We start from the raw sequence: 26,572 nt of genomic DNA, 5'->3' as shown, positions 1-26,572 counted from the left end.
TCTAAACTAAGAAGATTTTCATGCTGGGACCAATCCCAAATATAACTTTATTATTCTGTCTCTACTGTCTCCATTTGGCATAGTTTTTTAATAACTGAAAGTCAAAAATAAATTTAAAAAACTAAGAAATAATCAATGTTTCCCCAAATTTTAAAAGGGGTTCAAGGGTATTTTAAGAACACACACAATCAAGGGAATCTTCACCCAGCTTCTATATTGATGCTTTTGCAAGGACTCAGTGTAGTTCTCTCCAAAAAGCTGAGTACTTTAAGGGATGATTCTGCAATACAGATGAATAGTTTCTTAACATTTTGGCTACTGCTGTGGCTTACTGCTTTTGTGTCCAGTTACATGATACCTGGTGGTGGCGCAGTGTGTTAAAGTGCTGAGCTGCTGAACTTGCAGACCGAAAGGTCCCAGGTTCAAAGAGCGGAATGAGCACCCACTGTTAGCCCCAGCTCCTGCCAACCTAGCAGTTTGAAAACATGCAAATGTGAGTAGATAAATAGGTACCGCTCCGGCAGGAAGGTAACGGCGCTCCATGTAGTCATGCTGGCCACATGACCTTGGAGGTGTCTACGGACAACGCTGGCTCTTCGGCTTAGAAATGGAGATGAGCACCAACCCCCAGAGTCGGTCACGACTGGACTCAATGTCAGGGGAAAACCTTTACCTTTTACCTACATGATACATTGATAATGCATGCAGGAGCAGCAGCCTGCCTAAGGCCTTTTTTAGTTCGTCTCTGGAAAAGACCTTTATCATGAAAGAGAGAGGAGTTGATTAGTGGAGCAATAAAGATAATCAGTGTGTGTATGTGTGTATTTTAAAAGTGGGTTGGCAGGAGAATTGTAGCATGTGTATAGTTGACCTATGATAGAGTGTTTGCTCAAGAAGAATCCAGCATCTCTGCCAGGGATGCCAGGTCTGTGGCAGATCAGGATTTCATGGCCATTTTGTGAGCAAAGAAAGTTCAGTAGCAATGTCATCAATTCATAACATAAGGCTGGGTGTACTTATTTCCCCCCAAAAGGCAGAATGAGTATGACCTGAAAGTAGGGGTACGTTCCAGCATTGTCAAGATCAGATCACTTCTAAGTAAGTTTTAAGACTATAATTCAGCCTCACCGAATCTCCAGCTCTGCAGGGCGTGATTAGATTTCCCATGGTATTTAACATCTACTTGAAAACAGTGTGCTGGTGCTAGGAATGCTATTAAATCTTTTCATCTTAAGTGATGGCAATAAATGTACTGAATTGGTGTTTGGCCATGGTAATGGACTGGATGAGAGCCAACAAAAGAGAGAGCATAGTCCCTTGTGAAAGAGCAGATTAATAGTTTGTGAGTATTCCCGGATCCATCACTGTCCCTGGAGGATCGATGGTTTACAAAATATGAAAAAACATCTGACAATCTGGTTGATAGTCCAGTTGTGACCCTATCCAGATGGGGCAGATTGGTATCAATGCTTTATATTCTGATGATCTTGAAATTACATTACTGGAATACATTGTATATTTGGGCTGGCTCTGAAGACATGCAGCAGCTAGGCTGTTGACTGGGACTAGACAACATGACCATGAAACACCAACCCTGGCTCATTTGCCCTGGTTGTCAATTTATTCCCAGGCCACTTTCCAAGTATTAGTTTTCAATCTATTAAAATCTTCATATGTTGGAATCCTGATATCTCAAAGAGTACCTTATGAGTTTGTTGGCTCCTAAAAACATAACTGGAGGTTCGTCCCTATATGTCCCTTCTGATAAATCCAGTGGGTTCTTTAGCTGTGTGTGCGCGCGCATAATAATTTAGGGTCTATATGCAACTAAGCATATATGTGTTTTCAAGTTATTTGTCAACTTGTAATGACCCCATGATTTTATAGGGGTTTTTTTGGTAAGGAATACTCAAAGTCAACAAACACACAATTCTACATCTAAGTATTAACCAAGGGTGATCCTGCTTAGGTTCCAAGATTGGACAGGATCTGGTATCTTTGGTCTATTCAGATACTCCATGTTTACGGACTCTCCGTCTTTTTAATGTCAAGCAAAGATATTTGTTTTCCCAGGCATCTGGACATTACCTTTTAACATCAAGAGACCTTCAGAGAGGTGTTGAAAGGCAGTGTTCACATCCTACTGATAGTCAGTGTTTGGAAAATACACCGTTTGAGGACTGCAGCTTTCAAAATCCCCCAGGCAATAGCTATATACCTGTTTCTATAATATTAATTCTAGACTGTGAAGGTCTGATTTGTATACTGTATAGCAGATGAATACATTTAGTATTGTATCAGTTTATATTAGTTTTTAATGGCATATACTATTACTTATTGTGTTGATTATGGTTTATATCCATTTTTATTTCCTTGTTATATTAATTATGGATTTTTGTATGTGTATATGTGTGCTGGAAGCAATATTGAGACTGTTTCTTGCAGTGGGAAGCAATATGATGATGATGATAATGATTTGTATTATTATAAATATTCTTACATGACAAGTAAATAGGTGTGACATCCAGTTAAGAAGGACTGTGTCTATCCATATCCTGAGATAGGTAACTGTCAAGAGTGTGGTGGAGGCTCCTTCTTTGGAGGCTTTTAAACAGAGGCTGGATGGCCATCTGTCAGGGGTGCTTTCAATGTGGTTTTCCTGCTTCTTGGCAGGGAGTTAGACTGGATGGCCCACGAGGTCTCTTCCAACTCTATGATTCTATTTGTTCAAAGAAGGTGTACTGTATGCAAGCATTTTCTCTAGTCTAAATGCTGGGGTTTGACCTATGGATCCTTTTTGGGATTTCTAGCAATCATGCATGCATTTAAAGTGAGATGGTTTGTGTAGTTAGCTTGTCTGTCTGTTAGTAACCTGAGCCAAAAGTTTATGGCACTTATCTGGGATTTGCATGTGGGCTAAGGGGAGCATCTTTTGGGACATGCCTCGAGTCACTTAGGCATCCAGAAGTTTTTGAGTATATAAAGGGAGAATTTCTTTGTTCTCATGCCATGCTTTCGCACACTCTTCTACCTTCCATGTTATTTGGAGAGATGTCGTTTCCTGATGAAGATAGGCCTGCATGATTCTGGCCTTTATATGCTTTGCTGTATCCTGAACTATATTTGGAACTAAGATGTTTTTACCTGTATGACCTACCTCATACATGCTTGTGAGTAAATACTTTTACTATTTTGATTTTGGTGTATCTGATATTTATTTTATGCACATGACTCTTTAAAGGGAAAGGGAGGCTGGTTGCTTGTTTTACCTCTGCTCAAAAACAACCCCAATCTTTTGTTTCACTATTCTGCTACGTGCAATGTCTTAACATTTCAGGCATAAGCATGTCCAATATCTAATCCATATTGTTATTTATCTAACAGGTTATGTTTTTCTAACAATCCTAGTGGTGCAGCCATAAACTATGAAGAGTTCATGCAAAAAATCCAAATGCCATAGCTCCAAAGTGGATCCAAAGCAAAGCCCGCAGTATAGGGCCCTTTCACACAGAATATCAAGGCAGAAAATCACACAATATCGACTTTGAACTGGGTTATCTAAATCCACACTCTGATCATGTGGGATTTTCAGCCTTGATATTCTGGGATACAGGGCTGTGTGAAAGGGCCCATAGACTAAAAGGACCGGTTATAGCTATCCCTTGATTTCTGCCCTTTATTTTCTGTCAACTAACCAAGTTCTAGTTTGGGAGAGAAGGCAGGGTGTGAATAAAGTAAGTTTAACAATACTAGCAACAACATTTATACAGAGCAAGCCCTCTGGTTAAAACTCCACTGTAAATACCTAAGCACTGAATACAAGCAAACAAACAAACCGCTAACAAAGTCTCGCAATTAAGTTAATGGGGTGTGACGGCAATCCTATGCCTAGTTACCTGGGAGGAAGCTCCTTTCAGCTTCCTGGCACTTATGTCTGACTACACAGGTTCAGCCTACAAAAGGCACAGCACTTCAAATGGCACAGCCGGCTACAGTGCAATGTATACTGATTAACAGGAATGTCATTAGTCTTGCAATGAAGTATTAGTGTTTCTTCCATGACTAAACATTTGAGCTGCCAGGTACTATGAACGTTGACAAGGGTGGTAGTGGTACCATTAGTTTCTCTAACTGAAGCAATAACATGTCTTCAGGCAGAACTGCAGCCTCAGCTTGAATGTATTCCTCTTTCCCTGTGCTGCCTGTCACACAAATGTAAAATGTAAAAATCTTCACATTCAGTAAAATGTGAAAGTCCCGTTATCACCTTGTTCACTTGCAAGAACAAGGAGGATATGCCAATCACTATGACCTGGTCTGGCAGATGGCATCATGAGTTTTGAATGGAAAGGAAAAAAGATCTGCAGGGTCCTGCATTCCCCCTTCTGTGGCAATCCTGATCCCCTAGAGAAGCAGTGGCTGGCCTATTAATCATTTGGGAATAAAATTTGATACACGGGGCAGTGGAAGTTATGGATTTACTCCAGGAAAACAACAACACCCTCCAGTACTTCACAGATAAAAGCTGGCGCGTATGGCAAAGCAACATGTAAATGCAGTCAACATAGCAACAGTTATTAATAAGAAATAACACACATAGTAGTAGAGTTTGCTTTCAACCAAGCTTCTTGGGAAGGGCAAGATTTGTCCCCTTAGTTTCTTCTTTTCCTGCTAAGTGAGTGCAAACTCCTTTTTACACTTTGAACTCAGTCTGTGGCAAACACAGTAAGAAAATGACAAAGAGGAAAAGTGGGAGAAGGAGAGAGAAACCAGGGGCATTTTAAAAGCAGCTAAAAAGTGGACTAACAGGTTTGTTTGGGGTCGTCCTGTCCAATTGGTCAACTAGAGGATCTGAACAACTGGCAAATCAATATAACCACTTCATGTCCACTGGGTTTAGTTCCAAGATCTCCCATGGCTACCGTAATCCGTGGCTACTCAAGTTCCATTATATATAATGGTGGACTAAAATAGTGTCACCTACCGTGTTTCCCCGAAAATAAGACAGTGTCTTATATTAATTTTTACTCCCAAAGATGCTCTAGGTCTTATTTTCAGGGGATGTCTTATTTTTCCATGAAGAAGAATTCACATTTATTGTTGAACAAAAAACGAACATTTTTTATATACTGTACAGTAGTTGTCATCACAAACCAGCATAACCAGACAAACTGTGAATCCTATCAAGAATTTCTTGTTACTACCATTATTTCCATGTACAACAATCTATGGTACGTACATTTACCAAACCTGCGTGCTCTGATGTTCTGTTCGGCGGGCATGCTTCCAAACACAAACGGTGCTAGGTCTTACTTTCGGGGGAGGCCTTATATTTAGCAATTCAGCAAAACCTCTACTAGGTCTTATTTTCTGGGGATGTATTATTTTAGGGGAAACGGTATATAAAATGATAAAATCAAGGGTTTTTTGAGGATAGGGATATATTAAGCCATTAATGGTTGAATCCATTGATGCAGAAATGTGGCAGTACTTTTCTAAGAGGGCTGGGACTATGCTTTTCAAATTGGATGTATGTGTCCATCAGCCTTCCCAAGCAAGTACAACGCATTCTGAAGTAAAGGCGCAGACTCCTCTTCAATCCCAGCACATCCACCCCTGCTGTGCATCTCCTCCCTGGCACCTACACCACCTAATGACTTAGGAAAGGTTTTTGTGAACCAAAATTCCAGCATAATTTGCTAGTTATGCTGAATAGAACATTCTGGAAATAATCCAACAAGAGCTGCTCATATATCTAGATGAATTGACCAAATGAACACCTGCACTGCTTTTTCCCAGGTCTCCAATGCTTTCATCTTATGTTGAGGGGTGCTTTGGATAATCTTGCTCATTAAATCCATAATTACCCATGCATTTGAATGCTTCTTTCTGCCAGTGTGAAAACTCTCCATAATTCCTTTCATTCATTTTTTCAAAAATAGGGAATTATATTATATGTTATTGTAAGGCCTGACAAAATAACTCACCATAAAACAACTAAAACGCAATTAAATCAAGAAAACCAGCCTTTCTTTCCTTCTGATTATTCTCTCTAAATCCAAAGCAGAAGGAGACAGGCCAGAGTATAGCACACATTTCCATTTTCCTTCTGTCTTAAATATATAACTTGTACTCTGTACCTACTGGGCACCTGGAGCGGTGAAATCAATCAAAACATATAATACAAACAAGAAACACTGGAGCAACAAACAATCTATTCCATCCCATTTAAGAGTAGTATTTAATTAAAACTGAAGGGTGATGTAGGCAACATTCACATAAAATGAAAAACATTGTGTTGTCAAAGGCTTTCATAGCCAGAATCACTGGGTTGCTGTGAGTTTTTGGGACTGTGTGGCCCTGTGAGTCCCGGGCTGTATGGGCATGTTCCAGAAGCATTCTCTCCTGCTTCTGGAACACGGCCATACAGCCCGGAAAACTCACAGCAACCCATTAAAAACGTTGATGGATAAAGATGGTCTTTACTGCCCATCAAAAACAGAGCCCCCCACCCTTTGGTGTATCTTTTGCTATCTGTGCTCCTGTTTCATAGAATCATAGAATAGTAGAGTTGGAAGAGACCTCATGGGCCATCCAGTCCAACCCCCCGCCAAGAAGCAGGAAATCGCATTCAAAGCACCCCTGACAGATGGCCATCCAGCCTCTGCTTAAAAACCTCCAAAGAAGGAGCCTCCACCACAGTCCGGGGGAGAGAGTTCCATTGTCGAACAGCCCTCACAGTGAGGAAGTTATTCCTGATGTTCAGGTGGAATCTGCTCTCCTGTAGTTTGAAGCCATTGTTCCGTGTCCTAGTCTGCAGGGCAGCAGAAAACAAGCTTGCTCCCTCCTCCCTATGACTTCCCCTACATATTTATACATGGCTATAATGTATAGCCTTCTCTTCTGCACGCTAAACATGCCCAGTTCTTTAAACCGCTCCTCATAGGGCTTGTTCTCCAGACCCTTGATTATTTTAGTTGCCCTCCTCTGTTTAGAAGAGTTCACATCACTTTCTGTCCCTGTGAGAATTGGATTTTGAAAAATTTGTCTTGTGGAAATAAAGATTAGTGATAAAGCTCCAGTGGAGACACCTTTCCCCATGATAACTCTTTAGTGAATTTTCCTTCCGAGTGGTAGATTTCTCTCACTTCCTTTTGTCTCACCCCTGTTTGTAACTATGAGTCATTTGTAAGTCAGATGTTTGTAACTCGGGGACATCTTGTATGGGAATATGGAGAGCACTAGGCGTGTACAGTAGAGTCTCACTTATCCAAAACTCACTTATCCAAGGTTCTGGATTATCCAATGCATTTTTGTATTCAATGTTGTCAATATATCATGATATTTTGGTGCTAAATTCATAAATACAGTAATTACAACATCACATTACTGAGTATTGAACTACTTTTTCTGTCAAATTTGTTGTATAACATGATGTTTTGGTGCTTAATTTGTAAAGTCATAACCTAATTTGATGTTTAATAGGCTTTTCCTTAATCCCTCCTTATTATCCAAGATATTCACTTATCCAAGGTTCTGCTGGCCCGTTTAGCTTGGATAAGTGAGACTCTACGGTATCATAATCAATGCCTCAATCACAGTAATACCAAAAGCAAAATGCCAAATGAACACAAAAGATAACCTTTTTGATTGTGCATAATCTCTACAGCTCTCAGAAACATCAGGTGTTGTGCTGTATTAGCTGGTCTGAATCCCCGATGGGGGAGAAAAGTGGGATATAAATGTAATAATAATAATAATAATAATAATAATAATAATAATAATAACATCACATAGTCCTAGACACTTGGGAAGTGTTCGACTTGTGATTTTGTGATATGAAATCCAGCATATCTATCTTGTTTGCTGTGTCATAATAAAATAATAATAATAATAATAATAATAATAATAATAATAATAATAATAATGGCAATGGCAAATCACCTCTAAGTATTCTCTATCTAAGGAAATTCTGTGAAACTCATAGGGTCACCTGAAGGCATACACACAAACACATAGTAAATACACTTTCCTTATCCTGTTGCAGACATGCTGTGATTTTTAGTGCATAATTTTGATGTCCCTAATTGATTTAGCCAGAGGTTGGTAAAATGTTTTGTAAAAAATAATTTGTTCATGGTACAATATTAAAAATAAACATGTTGTTATTTTTTTTCTAGAATGTTCAGAAAAACAACTTGTTGCATTACTCATACTTTTTTGGCGCCTTTCTTTGAAGGAGGGAAGAAAATTTAGGACTGATTAGAAAATACCAGAAAACATTCAAAATCCCAACTCCAAATGGAGTGGGGGTCAGTTGTTGCACTGCAGCCTTAAACCAGTTATTCTGATGAAGAAGAATGCTGGGAAATAGATTGACTGAGTGGTTGATTGATTTCTGTTCCTGGTAAAGGAAGCCCTCAAAGAGTAACACTGAAACTAACTAGAGAATCACATTTGTTACCCCCATCTCTCACACCCGGCCCTAAGTATTGCCATTTTATTGCTTGGAAATACCTTTGAAATATGATAGTAGTTGTTCACTACAAAAAAATACAATAAAATAATGGAGTACATATAAATTATATGGCTTTTAGGTTATTAGCTCCTAGCTCTGGCCTGACCGCCCTTCTTGTATACCCATATTTTGCAACTACAGTCAATTCCTACATTTGCTGGGGTTAGGGGAACAAGATCTCCATGGATGCAAAAATAAAGGAATTCATCTTTTTTTCTCCTTTATAGGCACAATTCTATAGTTTGGTAACACTGAAAGCTGACCATCAAATTGCACTGGAGGACCTAGAGATTCCTAAAGAAGTGTTCACTCTAGAAATCTCCAGCTCCTCCAGTATTTCTGGAGAGAGGTGACCATAAAGTCATATTAGAAGGCCCAGAGATTCCTAGAAGGAACATTTTAATCAAATCAGCATAAGTCCAAACCACAAACGTGGAAGGATGACTGTAGTGGATAATCTGCATGGATAGTTTGCTCCTTTACTTGCTTAAATGATTAGACTGAGGAAACCTCTGGGTTGTTGTTGTTGTTTTCTCTCTTTAGCCCTTCTGACTGTAAGGGTAGCACATCTTGTGTTAGAAATGTGTCACCCCACTTTTTTCTCAGCTATCTCTCTTTTTTTTTTTTAGGTCTTGTTACTAAGTCATTACTGGACTTACTTCTGTTGTGATCTCATCAAAGTGTTGTGTAAAGTGGGCAGCGTTTGAAATGGGAGAAGACTTAACCCAGCTTGTTACTGTAGGATGACTATGGCCATGACAAAACAATAAACAAGGCTCTATATAACTTTTGTGCAGCTCACTTCTGTATTAGACAAGTGAGCAGAGTCTATCAACCCAATGCAAAAGGAAGACATCATCATCTAAGGGTGTCTGCCTTTTATGAGGCCTTTCTTTAAAGCAGCGGTTCTTAACCTGTGGGTCCCCAGATGTTTTGGCTTCAACTCCCAGAAATCCTAACAGCTGGTAAACTGGCTGGGATTTCTGGGAGTGGTAGGGCAAAACATTTTGGGACCCACAGGTTGAGAACCACCGCTTTAAAGGCACTCCAGATGAGTCACACTGGGAATCTGGGTTTTTCTAGTTTTTAGTAGCTGCCTAGCTATGATGGTAAGAAAGTCATGTCCAATGAAGAACAATGAAAGAATCTCAACTCAACAATATAGGGCAAAAACAAAGTTCAAAAGAGGCGCAGATAGCGTTGACATCCTACTCCATAATCACAGAACCTGGAAAATTTAGCTTTTTTGGACTGCACCTGCCAGAATCCCTCCAGCAAACTTTGCTCTAGTGACAAGACTAATTCACTAATCAGCAACTTGCCTCTACCCAAACACCTTGCAAAGGCCATAAAAGTGGTAGAAGACAACTGGAGATGGCTAGCCTTCTCTATGGGACACCTCCTCCTAGTCACTCTTGGTACAAGGGCCTCTTCCATGTACACATCATGGCTGAGATTGCTACAGCAGCCTCCCCACTTCTGAAAGCACAGGTATGTAAATGTCAACTGTGACATACCAGGCATTAGGGCCCGAAGTATATCCATACAGTTACTAAACGAATAAATTGCCTTGAGGCTTCTTGGGGTTTATACAAACAGCTCAGATCTCCAGAAATGTATTAGCTTGGGCTATAAGGTTAAGCACTGTTTTCTTTAATTGTTTGTTTATACATTGCGTGTTTGCCCACAGGGGTCCCCCAAGGAATGTACACGAAAATCACAATATAAAAACAAGTCAACAAGATTTAAAAAAATGTTTAAAGCCATACAGCTGACAAAATAATATTTTATTACATGTATCAAAATATCTGTATCTTGTGTAAGATGCGAGGATCTCAGGCCATGCAGATCCAAAATTAATAAGAACATCAGCCCTGGACTTGTCTTACTCAACTGCTGAGTATGCCTGCCCTGTCTGGCACAAGTCTGCCCATGCAAAGCAGGTGAACATAGCATTGAACAAAACATGCAGAATAATCACAGGATGTCTTAAACATACACCTGTTGATAAACTCTACAAGATAGCTGGCATTGCCCCCCCCCCCCCCCGGATGTGTGACGGGAAGTTGCTGCTAACTGTGAGAGAAATAAGGTTGAACACTGTGAAAGCCATCCACTGCATGGCTATCAGCTTCCTCCCAGTAGACTCAAACCAAGGAAAAGCTTCACGAAGACACCATTCCTCTAAACGTGCCTCCAGCAACAGCAAAAGTATCCCTCTGGGCAGCTAAACCAGGCAATCTCAAATGGATGGCCCCTCATGAGGATCTTCTTCCAGGGGCAAACCAAGAATGGACAACTTGGAAGTCTCTGAACAGACTCAAAAGTGGAGTGGGCAGGTCAAAAGACAACCTGGCAAAATGGCACTACCTAGAAGAATCCTCCACCTTGTGCGACCGTGGAGCAGAACAGACAACTCCGCATCTGTATGCTTGTCCGCAATGTCTGCCTCATGTGCAGAGGAAGAATAGTTTGAGGCTACAGGCAATGCAGTCGCTGTTGCCTGTTTTTGGTTAAAAGATATTTAGCCGCTTATGCTTCTATTTTTATCAGTTTTATACTAATTCATGCAATGCTTTTGACACTAAATTTAATACTGTTTTAAACATCAAGAATAGTTCAATAGATTAAAATTGTATGACCCTAGAAGTTTGAGACAGATGAAGCCAACCTGACTCCCCAAGGGAGATGATGATATTTCCTTCTATTTTTCCTTTTCTCCTCGAAGCTCTAAGTAACTTAGAGACTCTAAATCAGTGGTTCTCAACTTAAGGTCCCCAGATGTTTTTGGCCTACAACTTCCAGAAATCCCAGCCAGTTTACCAGCTGTTAGGATTTCTGGGAGTTGAAGGTCAAAAACATCTGGGGATCCCAGGTTGAGAACCACTGCTCTAAATAGTTTACAATCGGCTTGGGCTCCAATCAGTTTGAATGAAAATAATTTGTAATATTCTGTGGTGTGTTTCGTTTAGTCTTTGAAAACAGAACAGGGAGGAGGGAAACGAAAAGCTGACCAAAATGGATTAAAGGTACCTGATTTTTTTGGCTACTGGACAGGAAGGAGTTAATATTCAGGTTAATTTTTAGGTATTCAATATTCCTGAGGCAGGGGTCTGCCCTGGGTCTCCTGGAGAAGATGGGATTGTTGAAGCATCTTTTTCTCCTTTCCCCAGCAGCAGCTGTCCATTTCTTTTTGGAAAGTTTCTTAGGCTCCTCCTCCAGAGAGGACCCTGCTGGGAACTCTTTTCCAGCAGTACTTGCATGGGGCGGGCATTGAAAAGTCTCTGAGTTCCTCTCAGAGCATGATGGGAATGAAGTTTTTTTCTCTCTCTCCCTTGTTTCTCAGCCAATAAAATACCTGGTTGTGTCCATGTTCTGATTGGCTGAGAATGGACGCAACTAGCGACTACAATTCAGAACCCTCTCCTGCAATCTGTCTTATTTTAAAAAATGGTATGGTAAAAACTTAAAATAATTCTTAAAAATCAGTAGATTGGTGAATTGTTTTGAAACTTGGCAGGCCTGTTGTAGATGGGGTCTAAAACTGAGGTAGGTTTAATGACTGAGGATTGAGCCTTTAAAGTTTTTCATTGTAGTCAATGGGCCGAATTTTGCCAAATGAAAACAGCAACACCCCTCCCAATTCGAGTAACTTCCTGGTAAACAGAATGAGGGGTTGGCTGAAAATGGACCCCAAAACAGCACGCCTTTTGGCCGAATTGACTACCTCTAGTTTACAACAAAACCCTTAGTCATACAATTTCAATAAAATATGGAGCACCGGCGTTTATTACTGGATATGGGATACACAAGTGCAAATATACAATACATACATTGTGAAAGGCCAAGATATTTCTTAACTGCTGAACATGGATTTTAAAAAGCTATAAAGGCTGGAATATATCATCCTGGAACACCATTATATTTAAGGTGTACTTTTTCTTCATAGCACAAAACAGTTAGGTCTCAGAACATTATAAAAGAAGTATAGTCAAGATGTACACCCCTCTTTAACAATTTATTTTTGAATTAAATGAAAGCTATGGCTATGATTCCTTTTGTATATTTCCTTGGCACTCAATCATTCTGACCTCCATTTGACTTATTTTTGAGAGATCATTCCCATGGCTGTGCTATAAGGCTGTAGTATTAATGCCACAATAAACATTCACAACATCAGGTTGTAAAGCTAGATTTTGCTCCTATTTGCTGAAACAATTATATGACAAAAGGTACTTATTTACATTTGTGTTTTCATTGCCCATTGTTTATAACTCCTGAGTACAGGTAAGAGTTCCAAGAGCAAGGTGCTGCTACAGGGAAAACCTTGTCACATGTATTCACCAACCAAGCCTCTCAAAATGATGGGACATGCAACAGGCCTTCTCTGAGGAATCCAGATTATAGGCAGATTTATATAGAAACAGGAGGAGCACGAGCTCTTTTGGTTCCAGTCTATTTTTTTAAAAAATAGCATTGTTTCTATGCTAAGGATTCCTCCTAACTCACAGATCATTGTATTGCTCTATTGAACAACGAGCTCCACCCAAATTTCTTGTATTCATATTAGCAGTTGGAAAACCATGACTCTCCAAATGATGCTGAACTATTACAAGTTAACCATCCCTTATTTGCAAATGCCCAAACATGAAATACTCCAACATTGAATACATATAGGTGTCTTAGATAGGGATACCTTTTCTTTCTGATGGTTCAGGATACACATGCCTTGTTTCATGCACAAAGCTATATATGAAACATACATAGACTTTGTGTTTAGACTTGGGTCCCATCTCCAAGATATTTCATTGTGTATGTGTATGTTCAGGTATTCAAAAATCCGAAAACAATCCAAAATCCAAAACAGTTTTGGTTCCAAACATTTCTGATAAGAGATACTTTGTCTATATTACAATAACCCTTTACCACAGCCTGGGCTTGTAGGAAATGGTGGCAACTTAAGCTGTGTTTTGAGGTTCCTCACCTCATACACATTTTAAGTAAGCAATCAGTCAGTTCCAATGAAATTTGGCCTCTGATTCTTCCCATGTTATAGAATTGTGCAGTGTTTGGATCTGGTGCATTCTTGCGATTGCTAAAAGACTCACGTTCAAAGGCTAGAAGAATCAACATTCAGTGTTCAGTGTCAGAAGATCTGCTTTAGCCAAGAGTGAACATGTATTTCACAGGCATCAGCTCTAACTCAATGCATTTTTGGACATATGGTCAGCTTACATTAATGTATATGTTCAGTCCATTTCCCTACCCTTTTTTGTCTATTGTTTTCCTCTCCTCGCCTCTCTTCCATATGCATGCAATTCAGTGGGGGTATGGCTAACTACCATTGACCCATTCCTCCCTTTCTTTGCATCTATACATTTTCATATGTAAAATCTGAACAGGGAAGCATGAACATTGTCCCATAAGTACACAAACACAGCCTTCTGGCCATGCCCCCAAATATAAGTAGCCATCACCTCCGGCAGCTGCTCATTCATCACATTCCTCTAGCGCAGTGCCTCATAAATTCTCTGACTTAGAGGACCAGCAATTCCCGGTAAGATATTGATGCCCATTAGTTACTATTATTTCTTTCTTTTCCAGATGTTCTCGGGACTAGAAGATCATGACTCAGGGACCATTATGGCTCCATGGACCATCCCTTTGAGGAGTAGTGCTGTAACATAGCTGTGCAAGTGTAGGGTCTTTTCTCATTAACATCATATGCAAGGCCACTGATGGAGGTATGCCCAACTGTCATTATCCCATTTCCACCAAATGCTCACTGATCATATGACAACTTTGCTTAAATATTCTTAACAGCTTAAAGTTAGAGTCAAAGTTAGGATATACAGTAGCTTGCATTCCACAATACCTAAATAAGCAATAACAGGGCAAATGAAGTTTCAGAGAGGTTGTTGTCGCATTTTCACCAAAGACATTATTGCCATCACCATTCTCTACATAATCATCCATGCCACCACAAAAAGACAGACCTTCCAAAATTACGAGCCCATCTACACAATCAGAATAGTTCAATGACCTCTCAATGTCCTATCAACCACTAGATTACTTCAATGCCACCCCTAAGTCTTGAGAATAACTAAGATATTCCTTTCTTTGCAGACACAAAAGCAATACCACAGCACCAGTGACATAGAATGCCTGCCACATTGGCACATGGACTCATCTAAAATGCAGGGAACCACCACTTACCACTTTGAAGTCATCCGGTCCACAGGGCTCCCCACGGAACAAGCAGGAGAGCAGCATTTCCTGGATGTCGTGGCCAGCTCGGTCTGAGAATTCCCGCATGTTGAAGGGTTTGGGCTTGAAGCTGCGGAAATTTGCTTTCTCCTGCAGGATCTCCAGCTGCTTTTCATCAGCCATTTGGGTGTCTGGAATCTCGTACCTGAGAGACAAGACACAGTTCGGTCATGGAACAAAGGGGTCTCTGTTGTTCATGGTTAGCTCCATACACAGACAACATACTTTAACTTTAGTCAGGACTGGGATTGGGACTAGTCAGTGGTTACCAGGGTGACAAAGGAATGGGGAGAAAATGTCACAGGTATATGTGCCTTATGGTCTGATCCTTGAACCGTAAGCTACCTTGTTGTCCTCATATGCTGGTAGAAAATGCTGTCCCTTCATCAGTGTCACAATGAACTCCCAGTCTGCTCAGCTTCAGAGAATCGCCATGGTGCAGTGTTTGAGTGTTGGACGATGATAGTGGGAGAGCAGAGTACAAATCCCTATTCAGACACAGAAACCCATTGGATGACCTTGGGCAAACCACACTCTCTCAGCCGAGGAGGAAGTGAATGGCATACCTAATCTGAATAAACCTTGCCAAGAAAACCCCATGATACAGTAGCCATAAATTGGAATTAGTGTGAAGGTATATTACAATAGCAACTGCTCCGCATAGGCAGATGGAAGGGAGAGGATAAAGCAAACAATGCTTTGAGCTGGCTTTTCTAGCCTCTTCTGTCCCTTCCTCGAGTGTCCTTATGTATCATAGTGTACATATAATCACTAGTCTGACTACAATAAACCTATTAATCAATGGGTGGATGATAAGTAAGCATTTAAGTAAATCCGGTGGTTTCAATGGCATTACTCTTGTTGGGGCAAGCAGCTGGATTTAGGCCGTCCTTTTTAGAAGGAGTCAATGGAGAGCAATTATGATCTGAAGAGTTCCATTCCCAAACAAGATGGGGAACTCAGCTATAGCATATGTGCAAGTAAATAAAGTGTAATTAAAGCACAATGTTAAAGCCCTCTGGGATAGAAGACTCCTCCAATCCTACTCATTTACTGAGTTGTTTTGGATTTGTTTGTATATTATTGTTGGCATTGAATGTTTGCCACTATGTATTTGTTGTAAGCCGCTCTGGGAGATAGGGCGGGCTATAAATAAAGTTTCATTAATTCAGCAGCAAATAGGAGAATACACAAAAAAGTATAGACTTACTACAGAAGAGACAAAACTTCAATTCCTGAGTATACTAAAGCAATCAAATATTAGAAGTATTAGGGAAGGCAAACTTTTGCAGTACAGGATTTATGGGCATTTTCTTTCCACACATTGCTTGCCTCCTTCTTCATATTCTTGCTTGGAGATCCACATCTGCTGGAAGACCACCTATTACAATGCAGTTTGAGCCCTGCCACATGCACAGTGGAGGACCTTCTTATAGCAACACCAGAGGCACTCCAAGTGGGCAGCTACTGGTCAAAGGACATTTAGTATAATGCCAAGTTTTTAAATTTGCTTGCGTTTTTAAATACATTATAACTGTAACTTTCGCTTCACTTCTGATACAGTAAATAAATATTATTCATTCATAAGAGTAGCCAGGTGTTCAAAACAAAACAAACAATACAACAGAGACTTATGATATCTTAAAGGCCAACCAAGGTATTATGACCTAAAGCTTTTGAAGATTATAACCCACTTCATCAGAAGTGATTTCAGACCCCACACTATATGAATGAATGAATACATGAAATGACCAAAAATAAAATGCAAAACAAAACCCTGCATTTTTTCACTTTCCAAAGCTAAATCACATAAAACTTTAGCCATAAAGATTTTATTCCGCATCTGCGATCAAGATGACCAAAACTCTTTTCTTAAAAAAGGAAACCTGCTATTCCCTTGTTTTTATGAAAGCCCTATCATATACAAAGGAGCAAATATTCAAAAGTATGTGCATGCTGTGAGCTTATATTCCAGAAGGAGGCAGTCAAAATGTTTTAAGTATATGCTTGGAAATGCTTACATGAACACATTCTTTAAAGCCCGGGTATTTTTTTAATGCCAATATACAATTTAGATCAGCTGCAGTTAACAACAGTCAAACCTTTCATGGCAGTCTTTCGCAGCCTGGCCACCTTAGCAAATGCAGGATAGAGATAACATTTTTGACACAGACTTTAGTTTTCTTTCTTACCAGAGTCACAATCTCTAGAAACATTTTGTCACCTGAAGTATTCTGAAAAGTTGTTGCACAATGTCCTTGAATATTTTCCTGGCCCTCTATTTATTTATTTATTTATTTACCCCATTTGTACCCCGCCTTTCTCCACCCCGGAGGGGACTCAAGGCAGCTTACACTGGCACTTGTTCAATGCCTTCAGAGCATATATCAGACAGAAGTTTTAAATATTGACAAATTAAAATTCATACAATGACATTAAAACCTTACAATCAATTAAAATCACGCCATCCAAAAATTGTAGTCTAAAGCCGTTCCATGGTCATTGCACATATTACACATCTATTATTGCACTACACTCTTATCCAAAAGCTTGATCCCAGAACCAAGATTTCACTTTCCTTCTGAAGGCTGGGGGGTCGGGGGTCGGGGCTGATCTTATATCGCTAGGGAGGGAGTTCCTCAGCCACCACCAAGAAGGCCCTGTCTCTCATCCCCGCCAGCCGCGCTTGCAAAACAGGCAGAATTGAGAACAGGGCCTCCCCAGATGATCTTAATCTTCAAGGTGGTTCATAAGGGAAGATATGTTTGGACAGGTAAGCTGGGCCAGAACAGCTTAGGACTTTATAGGCTAAAGCCAGCACTTTGAATTGTGCTCGGTAGCAGACTGGCAGCCAGTGGAACTGGTGCAACAGGGGAGTTGTGTGCTCCCTGTACGCCGCTCTGGTGATCAATCTGGCTGCCGCCTGTTCGACCAATTGAAGCTTCTAAACAGTCTTCAAAGGCAACCCCACCTAGAGAGCATTGCAGTAATCTTTATGGGATGTTAACACTCCAGAAGACAGGAGCAGAATTCAAAACGATCTTGACAGACTAGAGAGATGGGCCGAAACGAACAAAAGAAAGTTCAACAGGGACAAATGCAGAAAAAATGGCAGAAAAAATGGAAATCAAAGATACAGAATGGGGGACGCCTGGCTTGACAGCAGTGTGTGCGAAAAAGACCTTGGAGTCCTCGTGGACAACAAGTTAAACATGAGCCAACAATGTGATGCGGCAGCTAAAAAAGCCAATGGGATTCTGGCCTGCATCAATAGGGGAATAGCGTCTAGATCCAGGGAAGTCCTGCTCCCCCTCTATTCTGCCTTGGTCAGACCACACCTGGAATACTGTGTCCAATTTTGGGCACCGCAGTTGAAGGGAGATGTTGACAAGCTGGAATGTGTCCAGAGGAGGGCGACTAAAATGTTCAAGGGTCTGGAGAACAAGCCCTATGAGGAGCGGCTTAAAGAGCTGGGCATGTTTAGTCTGCAGAAGAGAAGGCTGAGAGGAGACATGATAGCCATGTACAAATATGTGAAGGGAAGTCATAGGGAGGAGGGAGCAAGCTTGTTTTCTGCTGCCCTGCAGACTAGGACACGGAACAATGGCTTCAAACTACAGGAAAGGAGATTCCACCTGAACATCAGGAAGAACTTCCTCATTGTGAGAGCTGTTCAGCAGTGGAACTCTCTCCCCCTGGCCGGGGTGGAGGCTCCTTCTTTGGAGGCTTTTAAGCAGAGGCTGGATGGCCATCTGTCGGGGGTGCTTTGAATGCGATTTCCTGCTTCTTAGCCGGGGGTTGGACTGGATGGCCCATGAGGTCTCTTCCAACTCTACTATTCTATGATTCTATGTAACCAGAGCATGGACCACCGTGGCCAAGTCGGACTTCCCAAGGTACTAACATAACTGGTGCACAAGTTTTAGTTGTGCGAAACTCCCCTGGCCACTGCCTAAACTTGAGATTCCAGGCTCAATGATGAGGCAGTGAGAGGGTGCATCTACACTGTAGAATTGGAGCAGCTTGATACCACTTTAACTGCACAGCTCAATGCTATGGAAATCTGGGAGATGTAGTTTTACAAGTTCTTTAGCCTTCTCTGCCAAAGAGTGCTGGTACTTCAGCATATTACAACTCCTGGGATCCATGGCAGTTAAAGTGGTGTCAAATTGCATTAATTCTACAATGTAGATGCATCCCTTCCACACAGCCATATAACACAGAATATCAAGGCAGAAAATCCCACAATATCTGCTCTGAACTGGGTTTTCTGAGTCTACACTGCCATTTATTCCAGTTCAAAGCAGAAAATGTGGGATTTTATTCAGCTGTGTGGAGGGGGGCTCAGTCACAACTCCAAGAAATCCCAGCCAATTTACCAGCTGTTAGGATTTCTGGGAGTTGAAGGCCAAAACATCTGGGGACCCACAGGTTGAGAACCACTGCTTTAGAGCTTTTTATGTGAGAGCTACACAGCTGTTTCTTTTGGGCTCCCTGCTGCTCTATGAAAAATATAGCTGGTTTTGGCCCATAGCCTGTCCTTGCTGTTCTTCCAGACATAGCTGTTTTTTCAGGTGCATGGAAGGATCCACATCCGAATTGCCAGGGATAAATTAAGAGCCCAGTCAGTCTCTATACGCAGGATGGGGTGGAAGGAAGGAAGGAAGGGGGTTCAGAGACAGGTGGAGATCTCTTTTGATGCTTTTACTTCAGGCGGCAAATGTCTTGGCCAGGCCTAGTCCTTCTGAAAAGGTCACAGCAAAAGTCTTAAACTTGGATTAATTTTCAAAAGCAGTCAATAACACAGGCAAACAACAAAATGTTCTTGGTGCCTTGGTTTCAAGGCCTGTTTCTGGGGTTATTTGCAGCAGTGGTTCAGAAAATTGCATTGGATAGACTGCATCAGCTCTAGTTTCTTAGATATGGTTATCATGATTTTCTTATAGGCAAGCAGATGGCAACTGGTATATGGCATATGTTCTGTATCTCACAAACTAGGGCTGATAGAGGAAAACTGGTGCCATTTATGGAATGGGCAGGTCAAATATACCCAGAAACAAATCTAACATTTGAGGCACCTAAATGTGTGTTGGCCAGGATAATGATTACTCTCAGATACTTGAGCCTGAAGTCCACGAGTGTCCCAGAGCAGGAAGGTAAATATGCGGCATGCAGGTACAAAAGTCTTCTCCAGGAACACACCTCCTTTTATATTAGATCAACGGTGGGCAAAATGTGAAAGCTAGAACAGGGAACTGGCACTTTACCCTCAGAACCCAATAAAAATAAATGAGAATGCCACAGCCAACCACCAAGCTGCCCCAAAGGCAATTAAAATAAATAAATAAATAATCTCTGCCCGTTCTGCTCTTGGAATAAATCAAGCGATTTGACAAGGCTTGCGCTCCTTTGCTTATTTTGCATAAATATGATTAATTGTGTGCAACATTCTGAACCAAGACACCAAATTACATTTGCATGCGAGTTATGCAAAGGGAGGAAGGGACTCAACAGATAAAGGAATACAACGGTTGCTCATGAGAACGGGGCAGCAGTGTCCAGGAAGGGCCTACAAACAGCAATGCCTCAGCTTTATGCACAACCTCACCATTGCAAAAGCCAGAAACATGAAGTTCTATTTCCATCCCCGCCCCCAATATTTCCTACTAAGATTCTTAGAAATTGAAATTCATCACCAGATGGCACATTGTGCACATGGAAAACCATATTAGATCAGTGGTATAGGTTGTGAATTGCTACACACACACACGCACACACACAGCCTGATACTTCTTCTCAGTAACTGCCTTCCCCTGCTATCACACAGCAGTTACCAAAAAAAGGGCATGCTTCTGTTACTTCTGTGGAATGAGAAATGAGAAACCCAAGCCTCACTGGCTACCAGAAAAAAGGACTGGATAAATTCTAGACCTCCTCTTTCTATTCAAGCTTCCAATGAGACTGTAAATGATCAGGAATACAATGCTTAGGATAGTCTCCCTGTGCTGCTTCTCGTACTAAAATGTGTTGGATCTGGCCCCTATTCTTGAAATATAATGGATTGGTATAGAATCCTCAGCTAACCTAAGACAGTGTGGCCAATCCACACACAAAAGAAAGACTAATGCTAACTTTTAAAATTGATTGACACTGGATGCAGCTACAAAAACAGGTCAAATGCTTGGAGGAGGCAAGTATCAACAGCTGTTTAGTCCTGGTTGTGAAACAAAGCTTGATTGTTGAGTGGTAATATACCTCTCTACACTGGGGGGGGGGGGGGGGGGTAAAACCGGAAAAGTGTTGCTTTTCCATAAATTTACACATAAGTATTTGGTTGTCCATCAATGAAAATGGACTACAAACAACAAAGACCCTTTGTCCACTCCATCTGGTCGTTTCTGTTATTTCCTATGTTTTGGAACAAGTGGCGGTCTGTGATAGTTTGACATTTTGTATGGGGTAATATTTTGCTTCAAGGGAGAGTCTTCTAAAAGAAGGGGATTTCTTGAAGGAATGGCTATTTTGATCACCCAAGATATGGGTTGTATCTGTCTCCTCAACCTGGGGGATCAAAACAGCCTAGCAAACACTGGCCACTGAATCACAGATGCCATTACAGTGGCCAATGGCTTGCAATCTTCTCTATCAGAGGGATGCCCCAAATACTTATGTCTACATTCCATTGATTTGGACATAAGTATGTCGCTGGCCACTCATGGAAATGGATTACGAATAACAAAGACTCTCTGTCCACTCTGTCTGGTCTCTTCTGTTATTTCCTGTATTTTGGAACAAGTGGTTGTCTGTGATAGTTTGGTGTTTTGTATGGAGTGACACTTTACTTCAAGGGACAGTCTCCTAAAAGAAAGGGATGTTCTGTGGCTATTTTGTTCACCCAAGATATGGGTTGTATTTGTCTCCTCAACTTGGGGAAATCAAAACAGGCTAGGAAACATTGACCACAGAGTCACAGGTGCCATTACAGTAGCAAATGGGCTTGCAATCTCCTCTACAAGAGGGATGTTCCAAGTCCAGTTTAAAAAAAGTATTGAAACTGAGTAGTAAAACCTAGCTTCATCCATTCAGTTTTAGAAAGCCATGCAAAACTTTGGTTCTCACACCTCTCTGGTTTTCGGAATTCAATTGGACCACAGTAAACTCACAGTAATTCCTTCCAGCAGAGGGCAATGAGGGGTCTAGATGAAATGCAAAGGGTTCGTGCTCTCCTGTGCACTTCACAACAATCTCTAGAATGGGTTTAGCTGGCCAAGCATGCTAACCGCTTCTTTGCTTTCCAGAAAGTCCCGATTCTGTCTCAGACATCTTTTGCTCACGAGAGCTGTCTGAAGGTCTTAAGAGGCAATATGTTTTTTTTTTCTCCCAGTCTACCAGATGTCTGTGTGAAACTGGCTGGGATTATACTGGTGAGCCTGCCGAAGAAAGGCTTCTGTTGGGCTTCTTTGCACAGGACAGCCTTCTCCAACCAGGTGACACCCAGATGTGTTTAATTGCAACTTTCATTATCTCTGAATATTTGGAGCAGCAATCCAAGAAATCGGGAAAGGACCAGGTTGGAGAATGTTGCTAAAGATACGTATCAAGGAAGCAGAGAATATGAGATAGCAGGCACTAATGGTTGTCCAGATGATACTGGTCTAAAACTTCTATCAGCACAATAAGGTAGGTATGATGAGAGGTACACTCTGACAACATCTGAAGGGGCACATTTTCCCATTTTCTGCACTGAAGAGTGGATGGAACAAAAGATACACCCGAAGTGTTCACAGTCGGATTCTCAGAATGGCAATCTCAGATAAATGCATGGAAACAGGAACACATGGTGCCGGCGATGCTACACTGTCATAGAGTTGGGTACATTTGTGAAGAACCAGATTGAGAAAGCATGCATCTGACTCGCTCCATTTCCAGCCCGACATGTGGCCATAGACAAATCTGCAAGTGCCATGTAAGGCCCACATGCATTACCAAGCTGGACCATGGACAGAAAAGCTCAGGAAGACATGTTCTAAAGCACTCCAGACACCTTTTACACCTATTTTATCATTGTGAAAGACCTTGCAGATATCAAATAGGTCTTCACAGTCACTTATGGACCCACTGCCAAGACTCAACCCTTGGAAGACAATCAAGATGAGTGATCGCCTATGATGATATGACACCTGCATGCTCTGGAACGTAGTTCATGCTGTCTCCTGTTAATTCACGAATCCAGTGCCGGACATATACCAGATGCACAAGTGCCCTAACTGTTGACTGCTGTCCCGCCATGAAGGCCTCCATACCCATCCACCCACTCTACCTGTTATTGAGAAGGGCCAGGAGCTCCCCGGCGTGGTACAGGTCATTCTTGGTCACCCGGCTGAAGCGGAACTCGTTGAGGTTGCAGAAGGTGACGGCCGGGAAGGTCATGTGGGTGGTGGCCACCTCGTCCAGCTTGGTGACGTGGGGGTAGCAGAAGTAGTGCTGGATGCGCTCGTTGCAGACAAAGAGCAGCAGGGCCAGGGAGCCCAGGAAGCAGAGGGTCCAGAAGACGCGCTTGACGGAGAGGCGCTCGTAGGAGAAGATGTGCGAGAGGCCGTGCAGTGTGGAGCTGCTGGCAAACGCCTCGATGCTCACCGGCTGCCCGTTCTCCACCTCCTCCTCGTCCACCTTCAGGTCCATCATGGTCCAAGCGGGGTAGGCAGCTGGTGGGCTGTGAAGAGGAGGGAAGGGTTATTCCAGGAGATGCCCAGGTGGCACCTGTTTGGCAGCCCTTGAGGGCCCCTCCCCTCCCTTTCCTCCTTCCCAGGGACCAGAGAGATGTTCCTGGTCTTCCTCCCCACCCACTGATGGATGGCCCTTGATTGGGGATCCTCCAAGCTCCCTCTCTCCCAATCCCAGCAGATAGAGATAGAGAATGATGCTCCCATCCCCGCAGCATCCGCGCTTTCCCACCTGGCGGGGATGATGGGATTCTCCAGTCTCTTCTCCCTCCCTCCCTTCCTCCCCCCTTTCCATAATGCCGAGCTTTCAAACCTGGAAGCAGCAGCGGCGGCGGCGGCGGCGGCGAGGGCCAAAGCAGGGCCAGCCTCGGGCACTCCTCGTCGGAGGAGGCGGGGGGTCGGCGGCCGTCTCCGGTTTTTCGGGGCTGCCAAGGCGGAGAAGGAGATGGAGCCAGCCCAGGAGGCACCTGATGGGGAGGCGGCAGCGGCGGCGGCGGGGAAATGGGGGATCTTCCTCCTCCTCCTCCTCTTCTTCTTCTTCCTCCTCCCGCGCCTCTCCTCCTCTTCCTCTTCCTCCGGGGAATCAAAGCAAGGCGGCGGAGCCCCTGAGCCAGCGAACGGCGCCTGCCTCCTCCTCCTCCCCGCCAAACACATGCATCGCCTCCTCCTCCTCCTCCTCCTCTTCTTCCTCCTCCTTTGGTGGCGGAGAGCGGCGCCGTTTCTTCAAGCGGGAGGGGAGGAAGGAGCGGGGCCTCTCTTGCCTCGGCTGCGAAGCGGATCCTCAGGCGTTAGGCATCCCGGCTGGAGTGGCACCGAGTCCTCCTCCTCCTCCTCCTCTTTTCCCGGCTGGTGCTGGTGCTCAGGGAGGCGTGTGTGTGCGCGTGTGCGCGCGTCTTTGCGCCTGTGCGGGAGGAGGAGGAGGAGGAGGAGGAGGAAGGAGGCTCGGGAGGGATGGCGAGGAAGAGGGACCCAATCTGGAAGCTCCGGGTGGCTCGGTGTCTGCGCGCGCGTTGGCGGCACGAGCTGCCCAGGGACACAGGCAGGCAGGCAGGGTACGTGTCTCTATCTGTCTGTCTATCTCTCTGTGACAGGCTTTTGGTGCTCGTCCACGCGCTCCTCTCCCGCACATACACAAGCACACATCCTTCCGCCCAGAGTCCGGCCTCCCTTCCAAAAGCACACGGGAGAGTGCAAAGAGCCGGCTGCAGGCTCGCCCACGCCACCAAGCCAGGCGGGTCCTCAGAGTTGTGGCTCTTGAATGCCCAAATGTTACTCGTGGGCAGCATCGTAGAGTTGGAAGCGACCACATGGGCCATGTTGAACTACCCTAACCCTAACCCTCTTCCTCGCAGGAAAAGCACAACCCAGACACCCCCGACAGATGGCCACCCCGCCTCTGTTTAAGAGCTTCCAAAGAAGGAGCCTCCACCACACTCCGAGGCAGAGAGTTCCACTGCTGAACATCTCTCAGGGTCAGGAAATTCTTCCCAGTGTTCAAGTGGAATCTCCTTTCATAGAATCATAGAATAGTAGAGTTGGAAGAGACCTCATGGGCCATCCAGTCCAACCCCCTGCCAAGAAGCAGGAAATCGCATTCAAAGCACCCTTGACAGATGGCCATCCAGCCTCTGCTTAAAAGCCTCCAAAGAAGGAGCCTCCACCACACTCCGAGGCAGAGAGTTCCACTGCTGAACAGCTCTCACAGTGAGGAAGTTTTTCCTGATGTTCAGGTGGAATCTCCTTTCCTGTAGTTTGAAGCCATTGTTCCGCATCCTAGTCTGCAGGGCAGCAGAAAACAAGTCTGCTCCCTCCTCCCTATGACTTCCCCTCACATATTTGTACATGGCTATCATGTCTCCTCTCAACCTTCTCTTCTGCAGGCTAAACATGCCCAGTTCTTTAAGCTGCTCGTCATAGGGCGGTGTCCAGACACAGTATTCCAGGTGTGGTCTGACCAAGGCAGAATAGAGGGGTAGGATGACTTCCCTGGATCTAGACACTAGACTCCTATTGATGCAGGCCAAAATCCCGTTGGCTTTTTTAACAGCCGCATCACATTGTTGGCTCATGTTTAACTTGTTGTCCACAAGGACTCCAAGATCTTTTTCACACGTACTGCTGTTGAGCCAGGCGTCCCCCATTCTATATTTTGCATTCCATTTTTTCGGCCGAAAAAAATTCCTGTAATTTAAACCCATTGCTGTCAGTCCTAGTTTCCAGGGCAGCCTGCTACCTCTTCCTTATGACAGCCTTTCAAATGCTTAAACACTGCTATCATGTCTCCACTCAGCTTTCATTTCTCCAGGCTAACATACCAGTTCCCTCTGCCAGTCCTCATACAGTTTGGCTTCTAGACCTTTGGTCACCATTCTCTGCACATGTTCTCTCCATATCCTTCTTGAATTGTGGGGCCCAAAACTGGACACAGTATTTCAGGTGAGGTTTGACCAAACCAGAATACAGTAGAGTCTCCCTTATCCAACATAAACGGGCCAGCAGAACGTTGGATAAGTGAATATGTTGGATAATCAGGGATTAAGGAAAAGCCTATTAAACAAAATATCACAATGTATTGAAAACATTGACTACAAAAATGCATTGGATAATCCAGAATGTTGGATAAGTGAGACTCTACTGTAATCTCATTCCCAGCTAGGGCAAACTCAGTGAATCTATGGACTGTACTGCATCTTGTGCAAAGTGAGATCACAAATTGGATTTTGTTTATCAAGGCACAGGGTCTCACAACCACAGCAACCAATTATTAATCGACTTCTGGCTCCCTGATGGGATGTTTTGGTTATATCACATACAAGCCTGTTATTTCTTTATACACTTGTACAGTTTTTTTAAGTGTCAATAATGAAAACAACACAAATGAGTGGTCAGAGGGCTATTACATACTGGTCCTCAAAGAGCAATCCCTGACCATTCAGCAGTCCACTGTGAAGAATTTGCACAGCACTTTGCAGATAAAGTCTCTGAGATCCGTTTCAACTTGGATGCTGTTATTGATACAGTTTCAATGGACATAACTTTGGCTCTTGCTTGTCCAGTGTTTGTG

General features: G+C 42.9%; 1 protein-coding gene across 1 annotated transcript in view; it reads right to left on the bottom strand.

Annotated features, from left to right (window-relative positions):
- The window catches only part of asic1 (acid sensing ion channel subunit 1), a 248,702-nt gene extending 224,370 nt beyond the window's left edge, over nt 1-24,332 (bottom strand). The window contains exons 1-3 of the mRNA XM_062970950.1: nt 23,822-24,332; nt 23,106-23,498; nt 14,735-14,930 (exon numbers count right to left, since the gene is read on the bottom strand). Coding sequence (XP_062827020.1) covers nt 14,735-14,930; nt 23,106-23,498; nt 23,822-24,162 — 930 coding nt within the window. The 5' untranslated portion in view covers nt 24,163-24,332. The remainder of the gene's footprint in view (nt 1-14,734; nt 14,931-23,105; nt 23,499-23,821) is intronic.
- Nucleotides 24,333-26,572: the final 2,240 nt, after the last annotated feature.

Source organism: Anolis carolinensis, chromosome 2 (assembly GCF_035594765.1).
Source record: "Anolis carolinensis isolate JA03-04 chromosome 2, rAnoCar3.1.pri, whole genome shotgun sequence".
NCBI lineage: Eukaryota > Metazoa > Chordata > Lepidosauria > Squamata > Dactyloidae > Anolis > Anolis carolinensis.
Note: the sequence above shows the minus strand (reverse complement) of the source record. Positions and strands in the feature narration are given on the sequence as shown.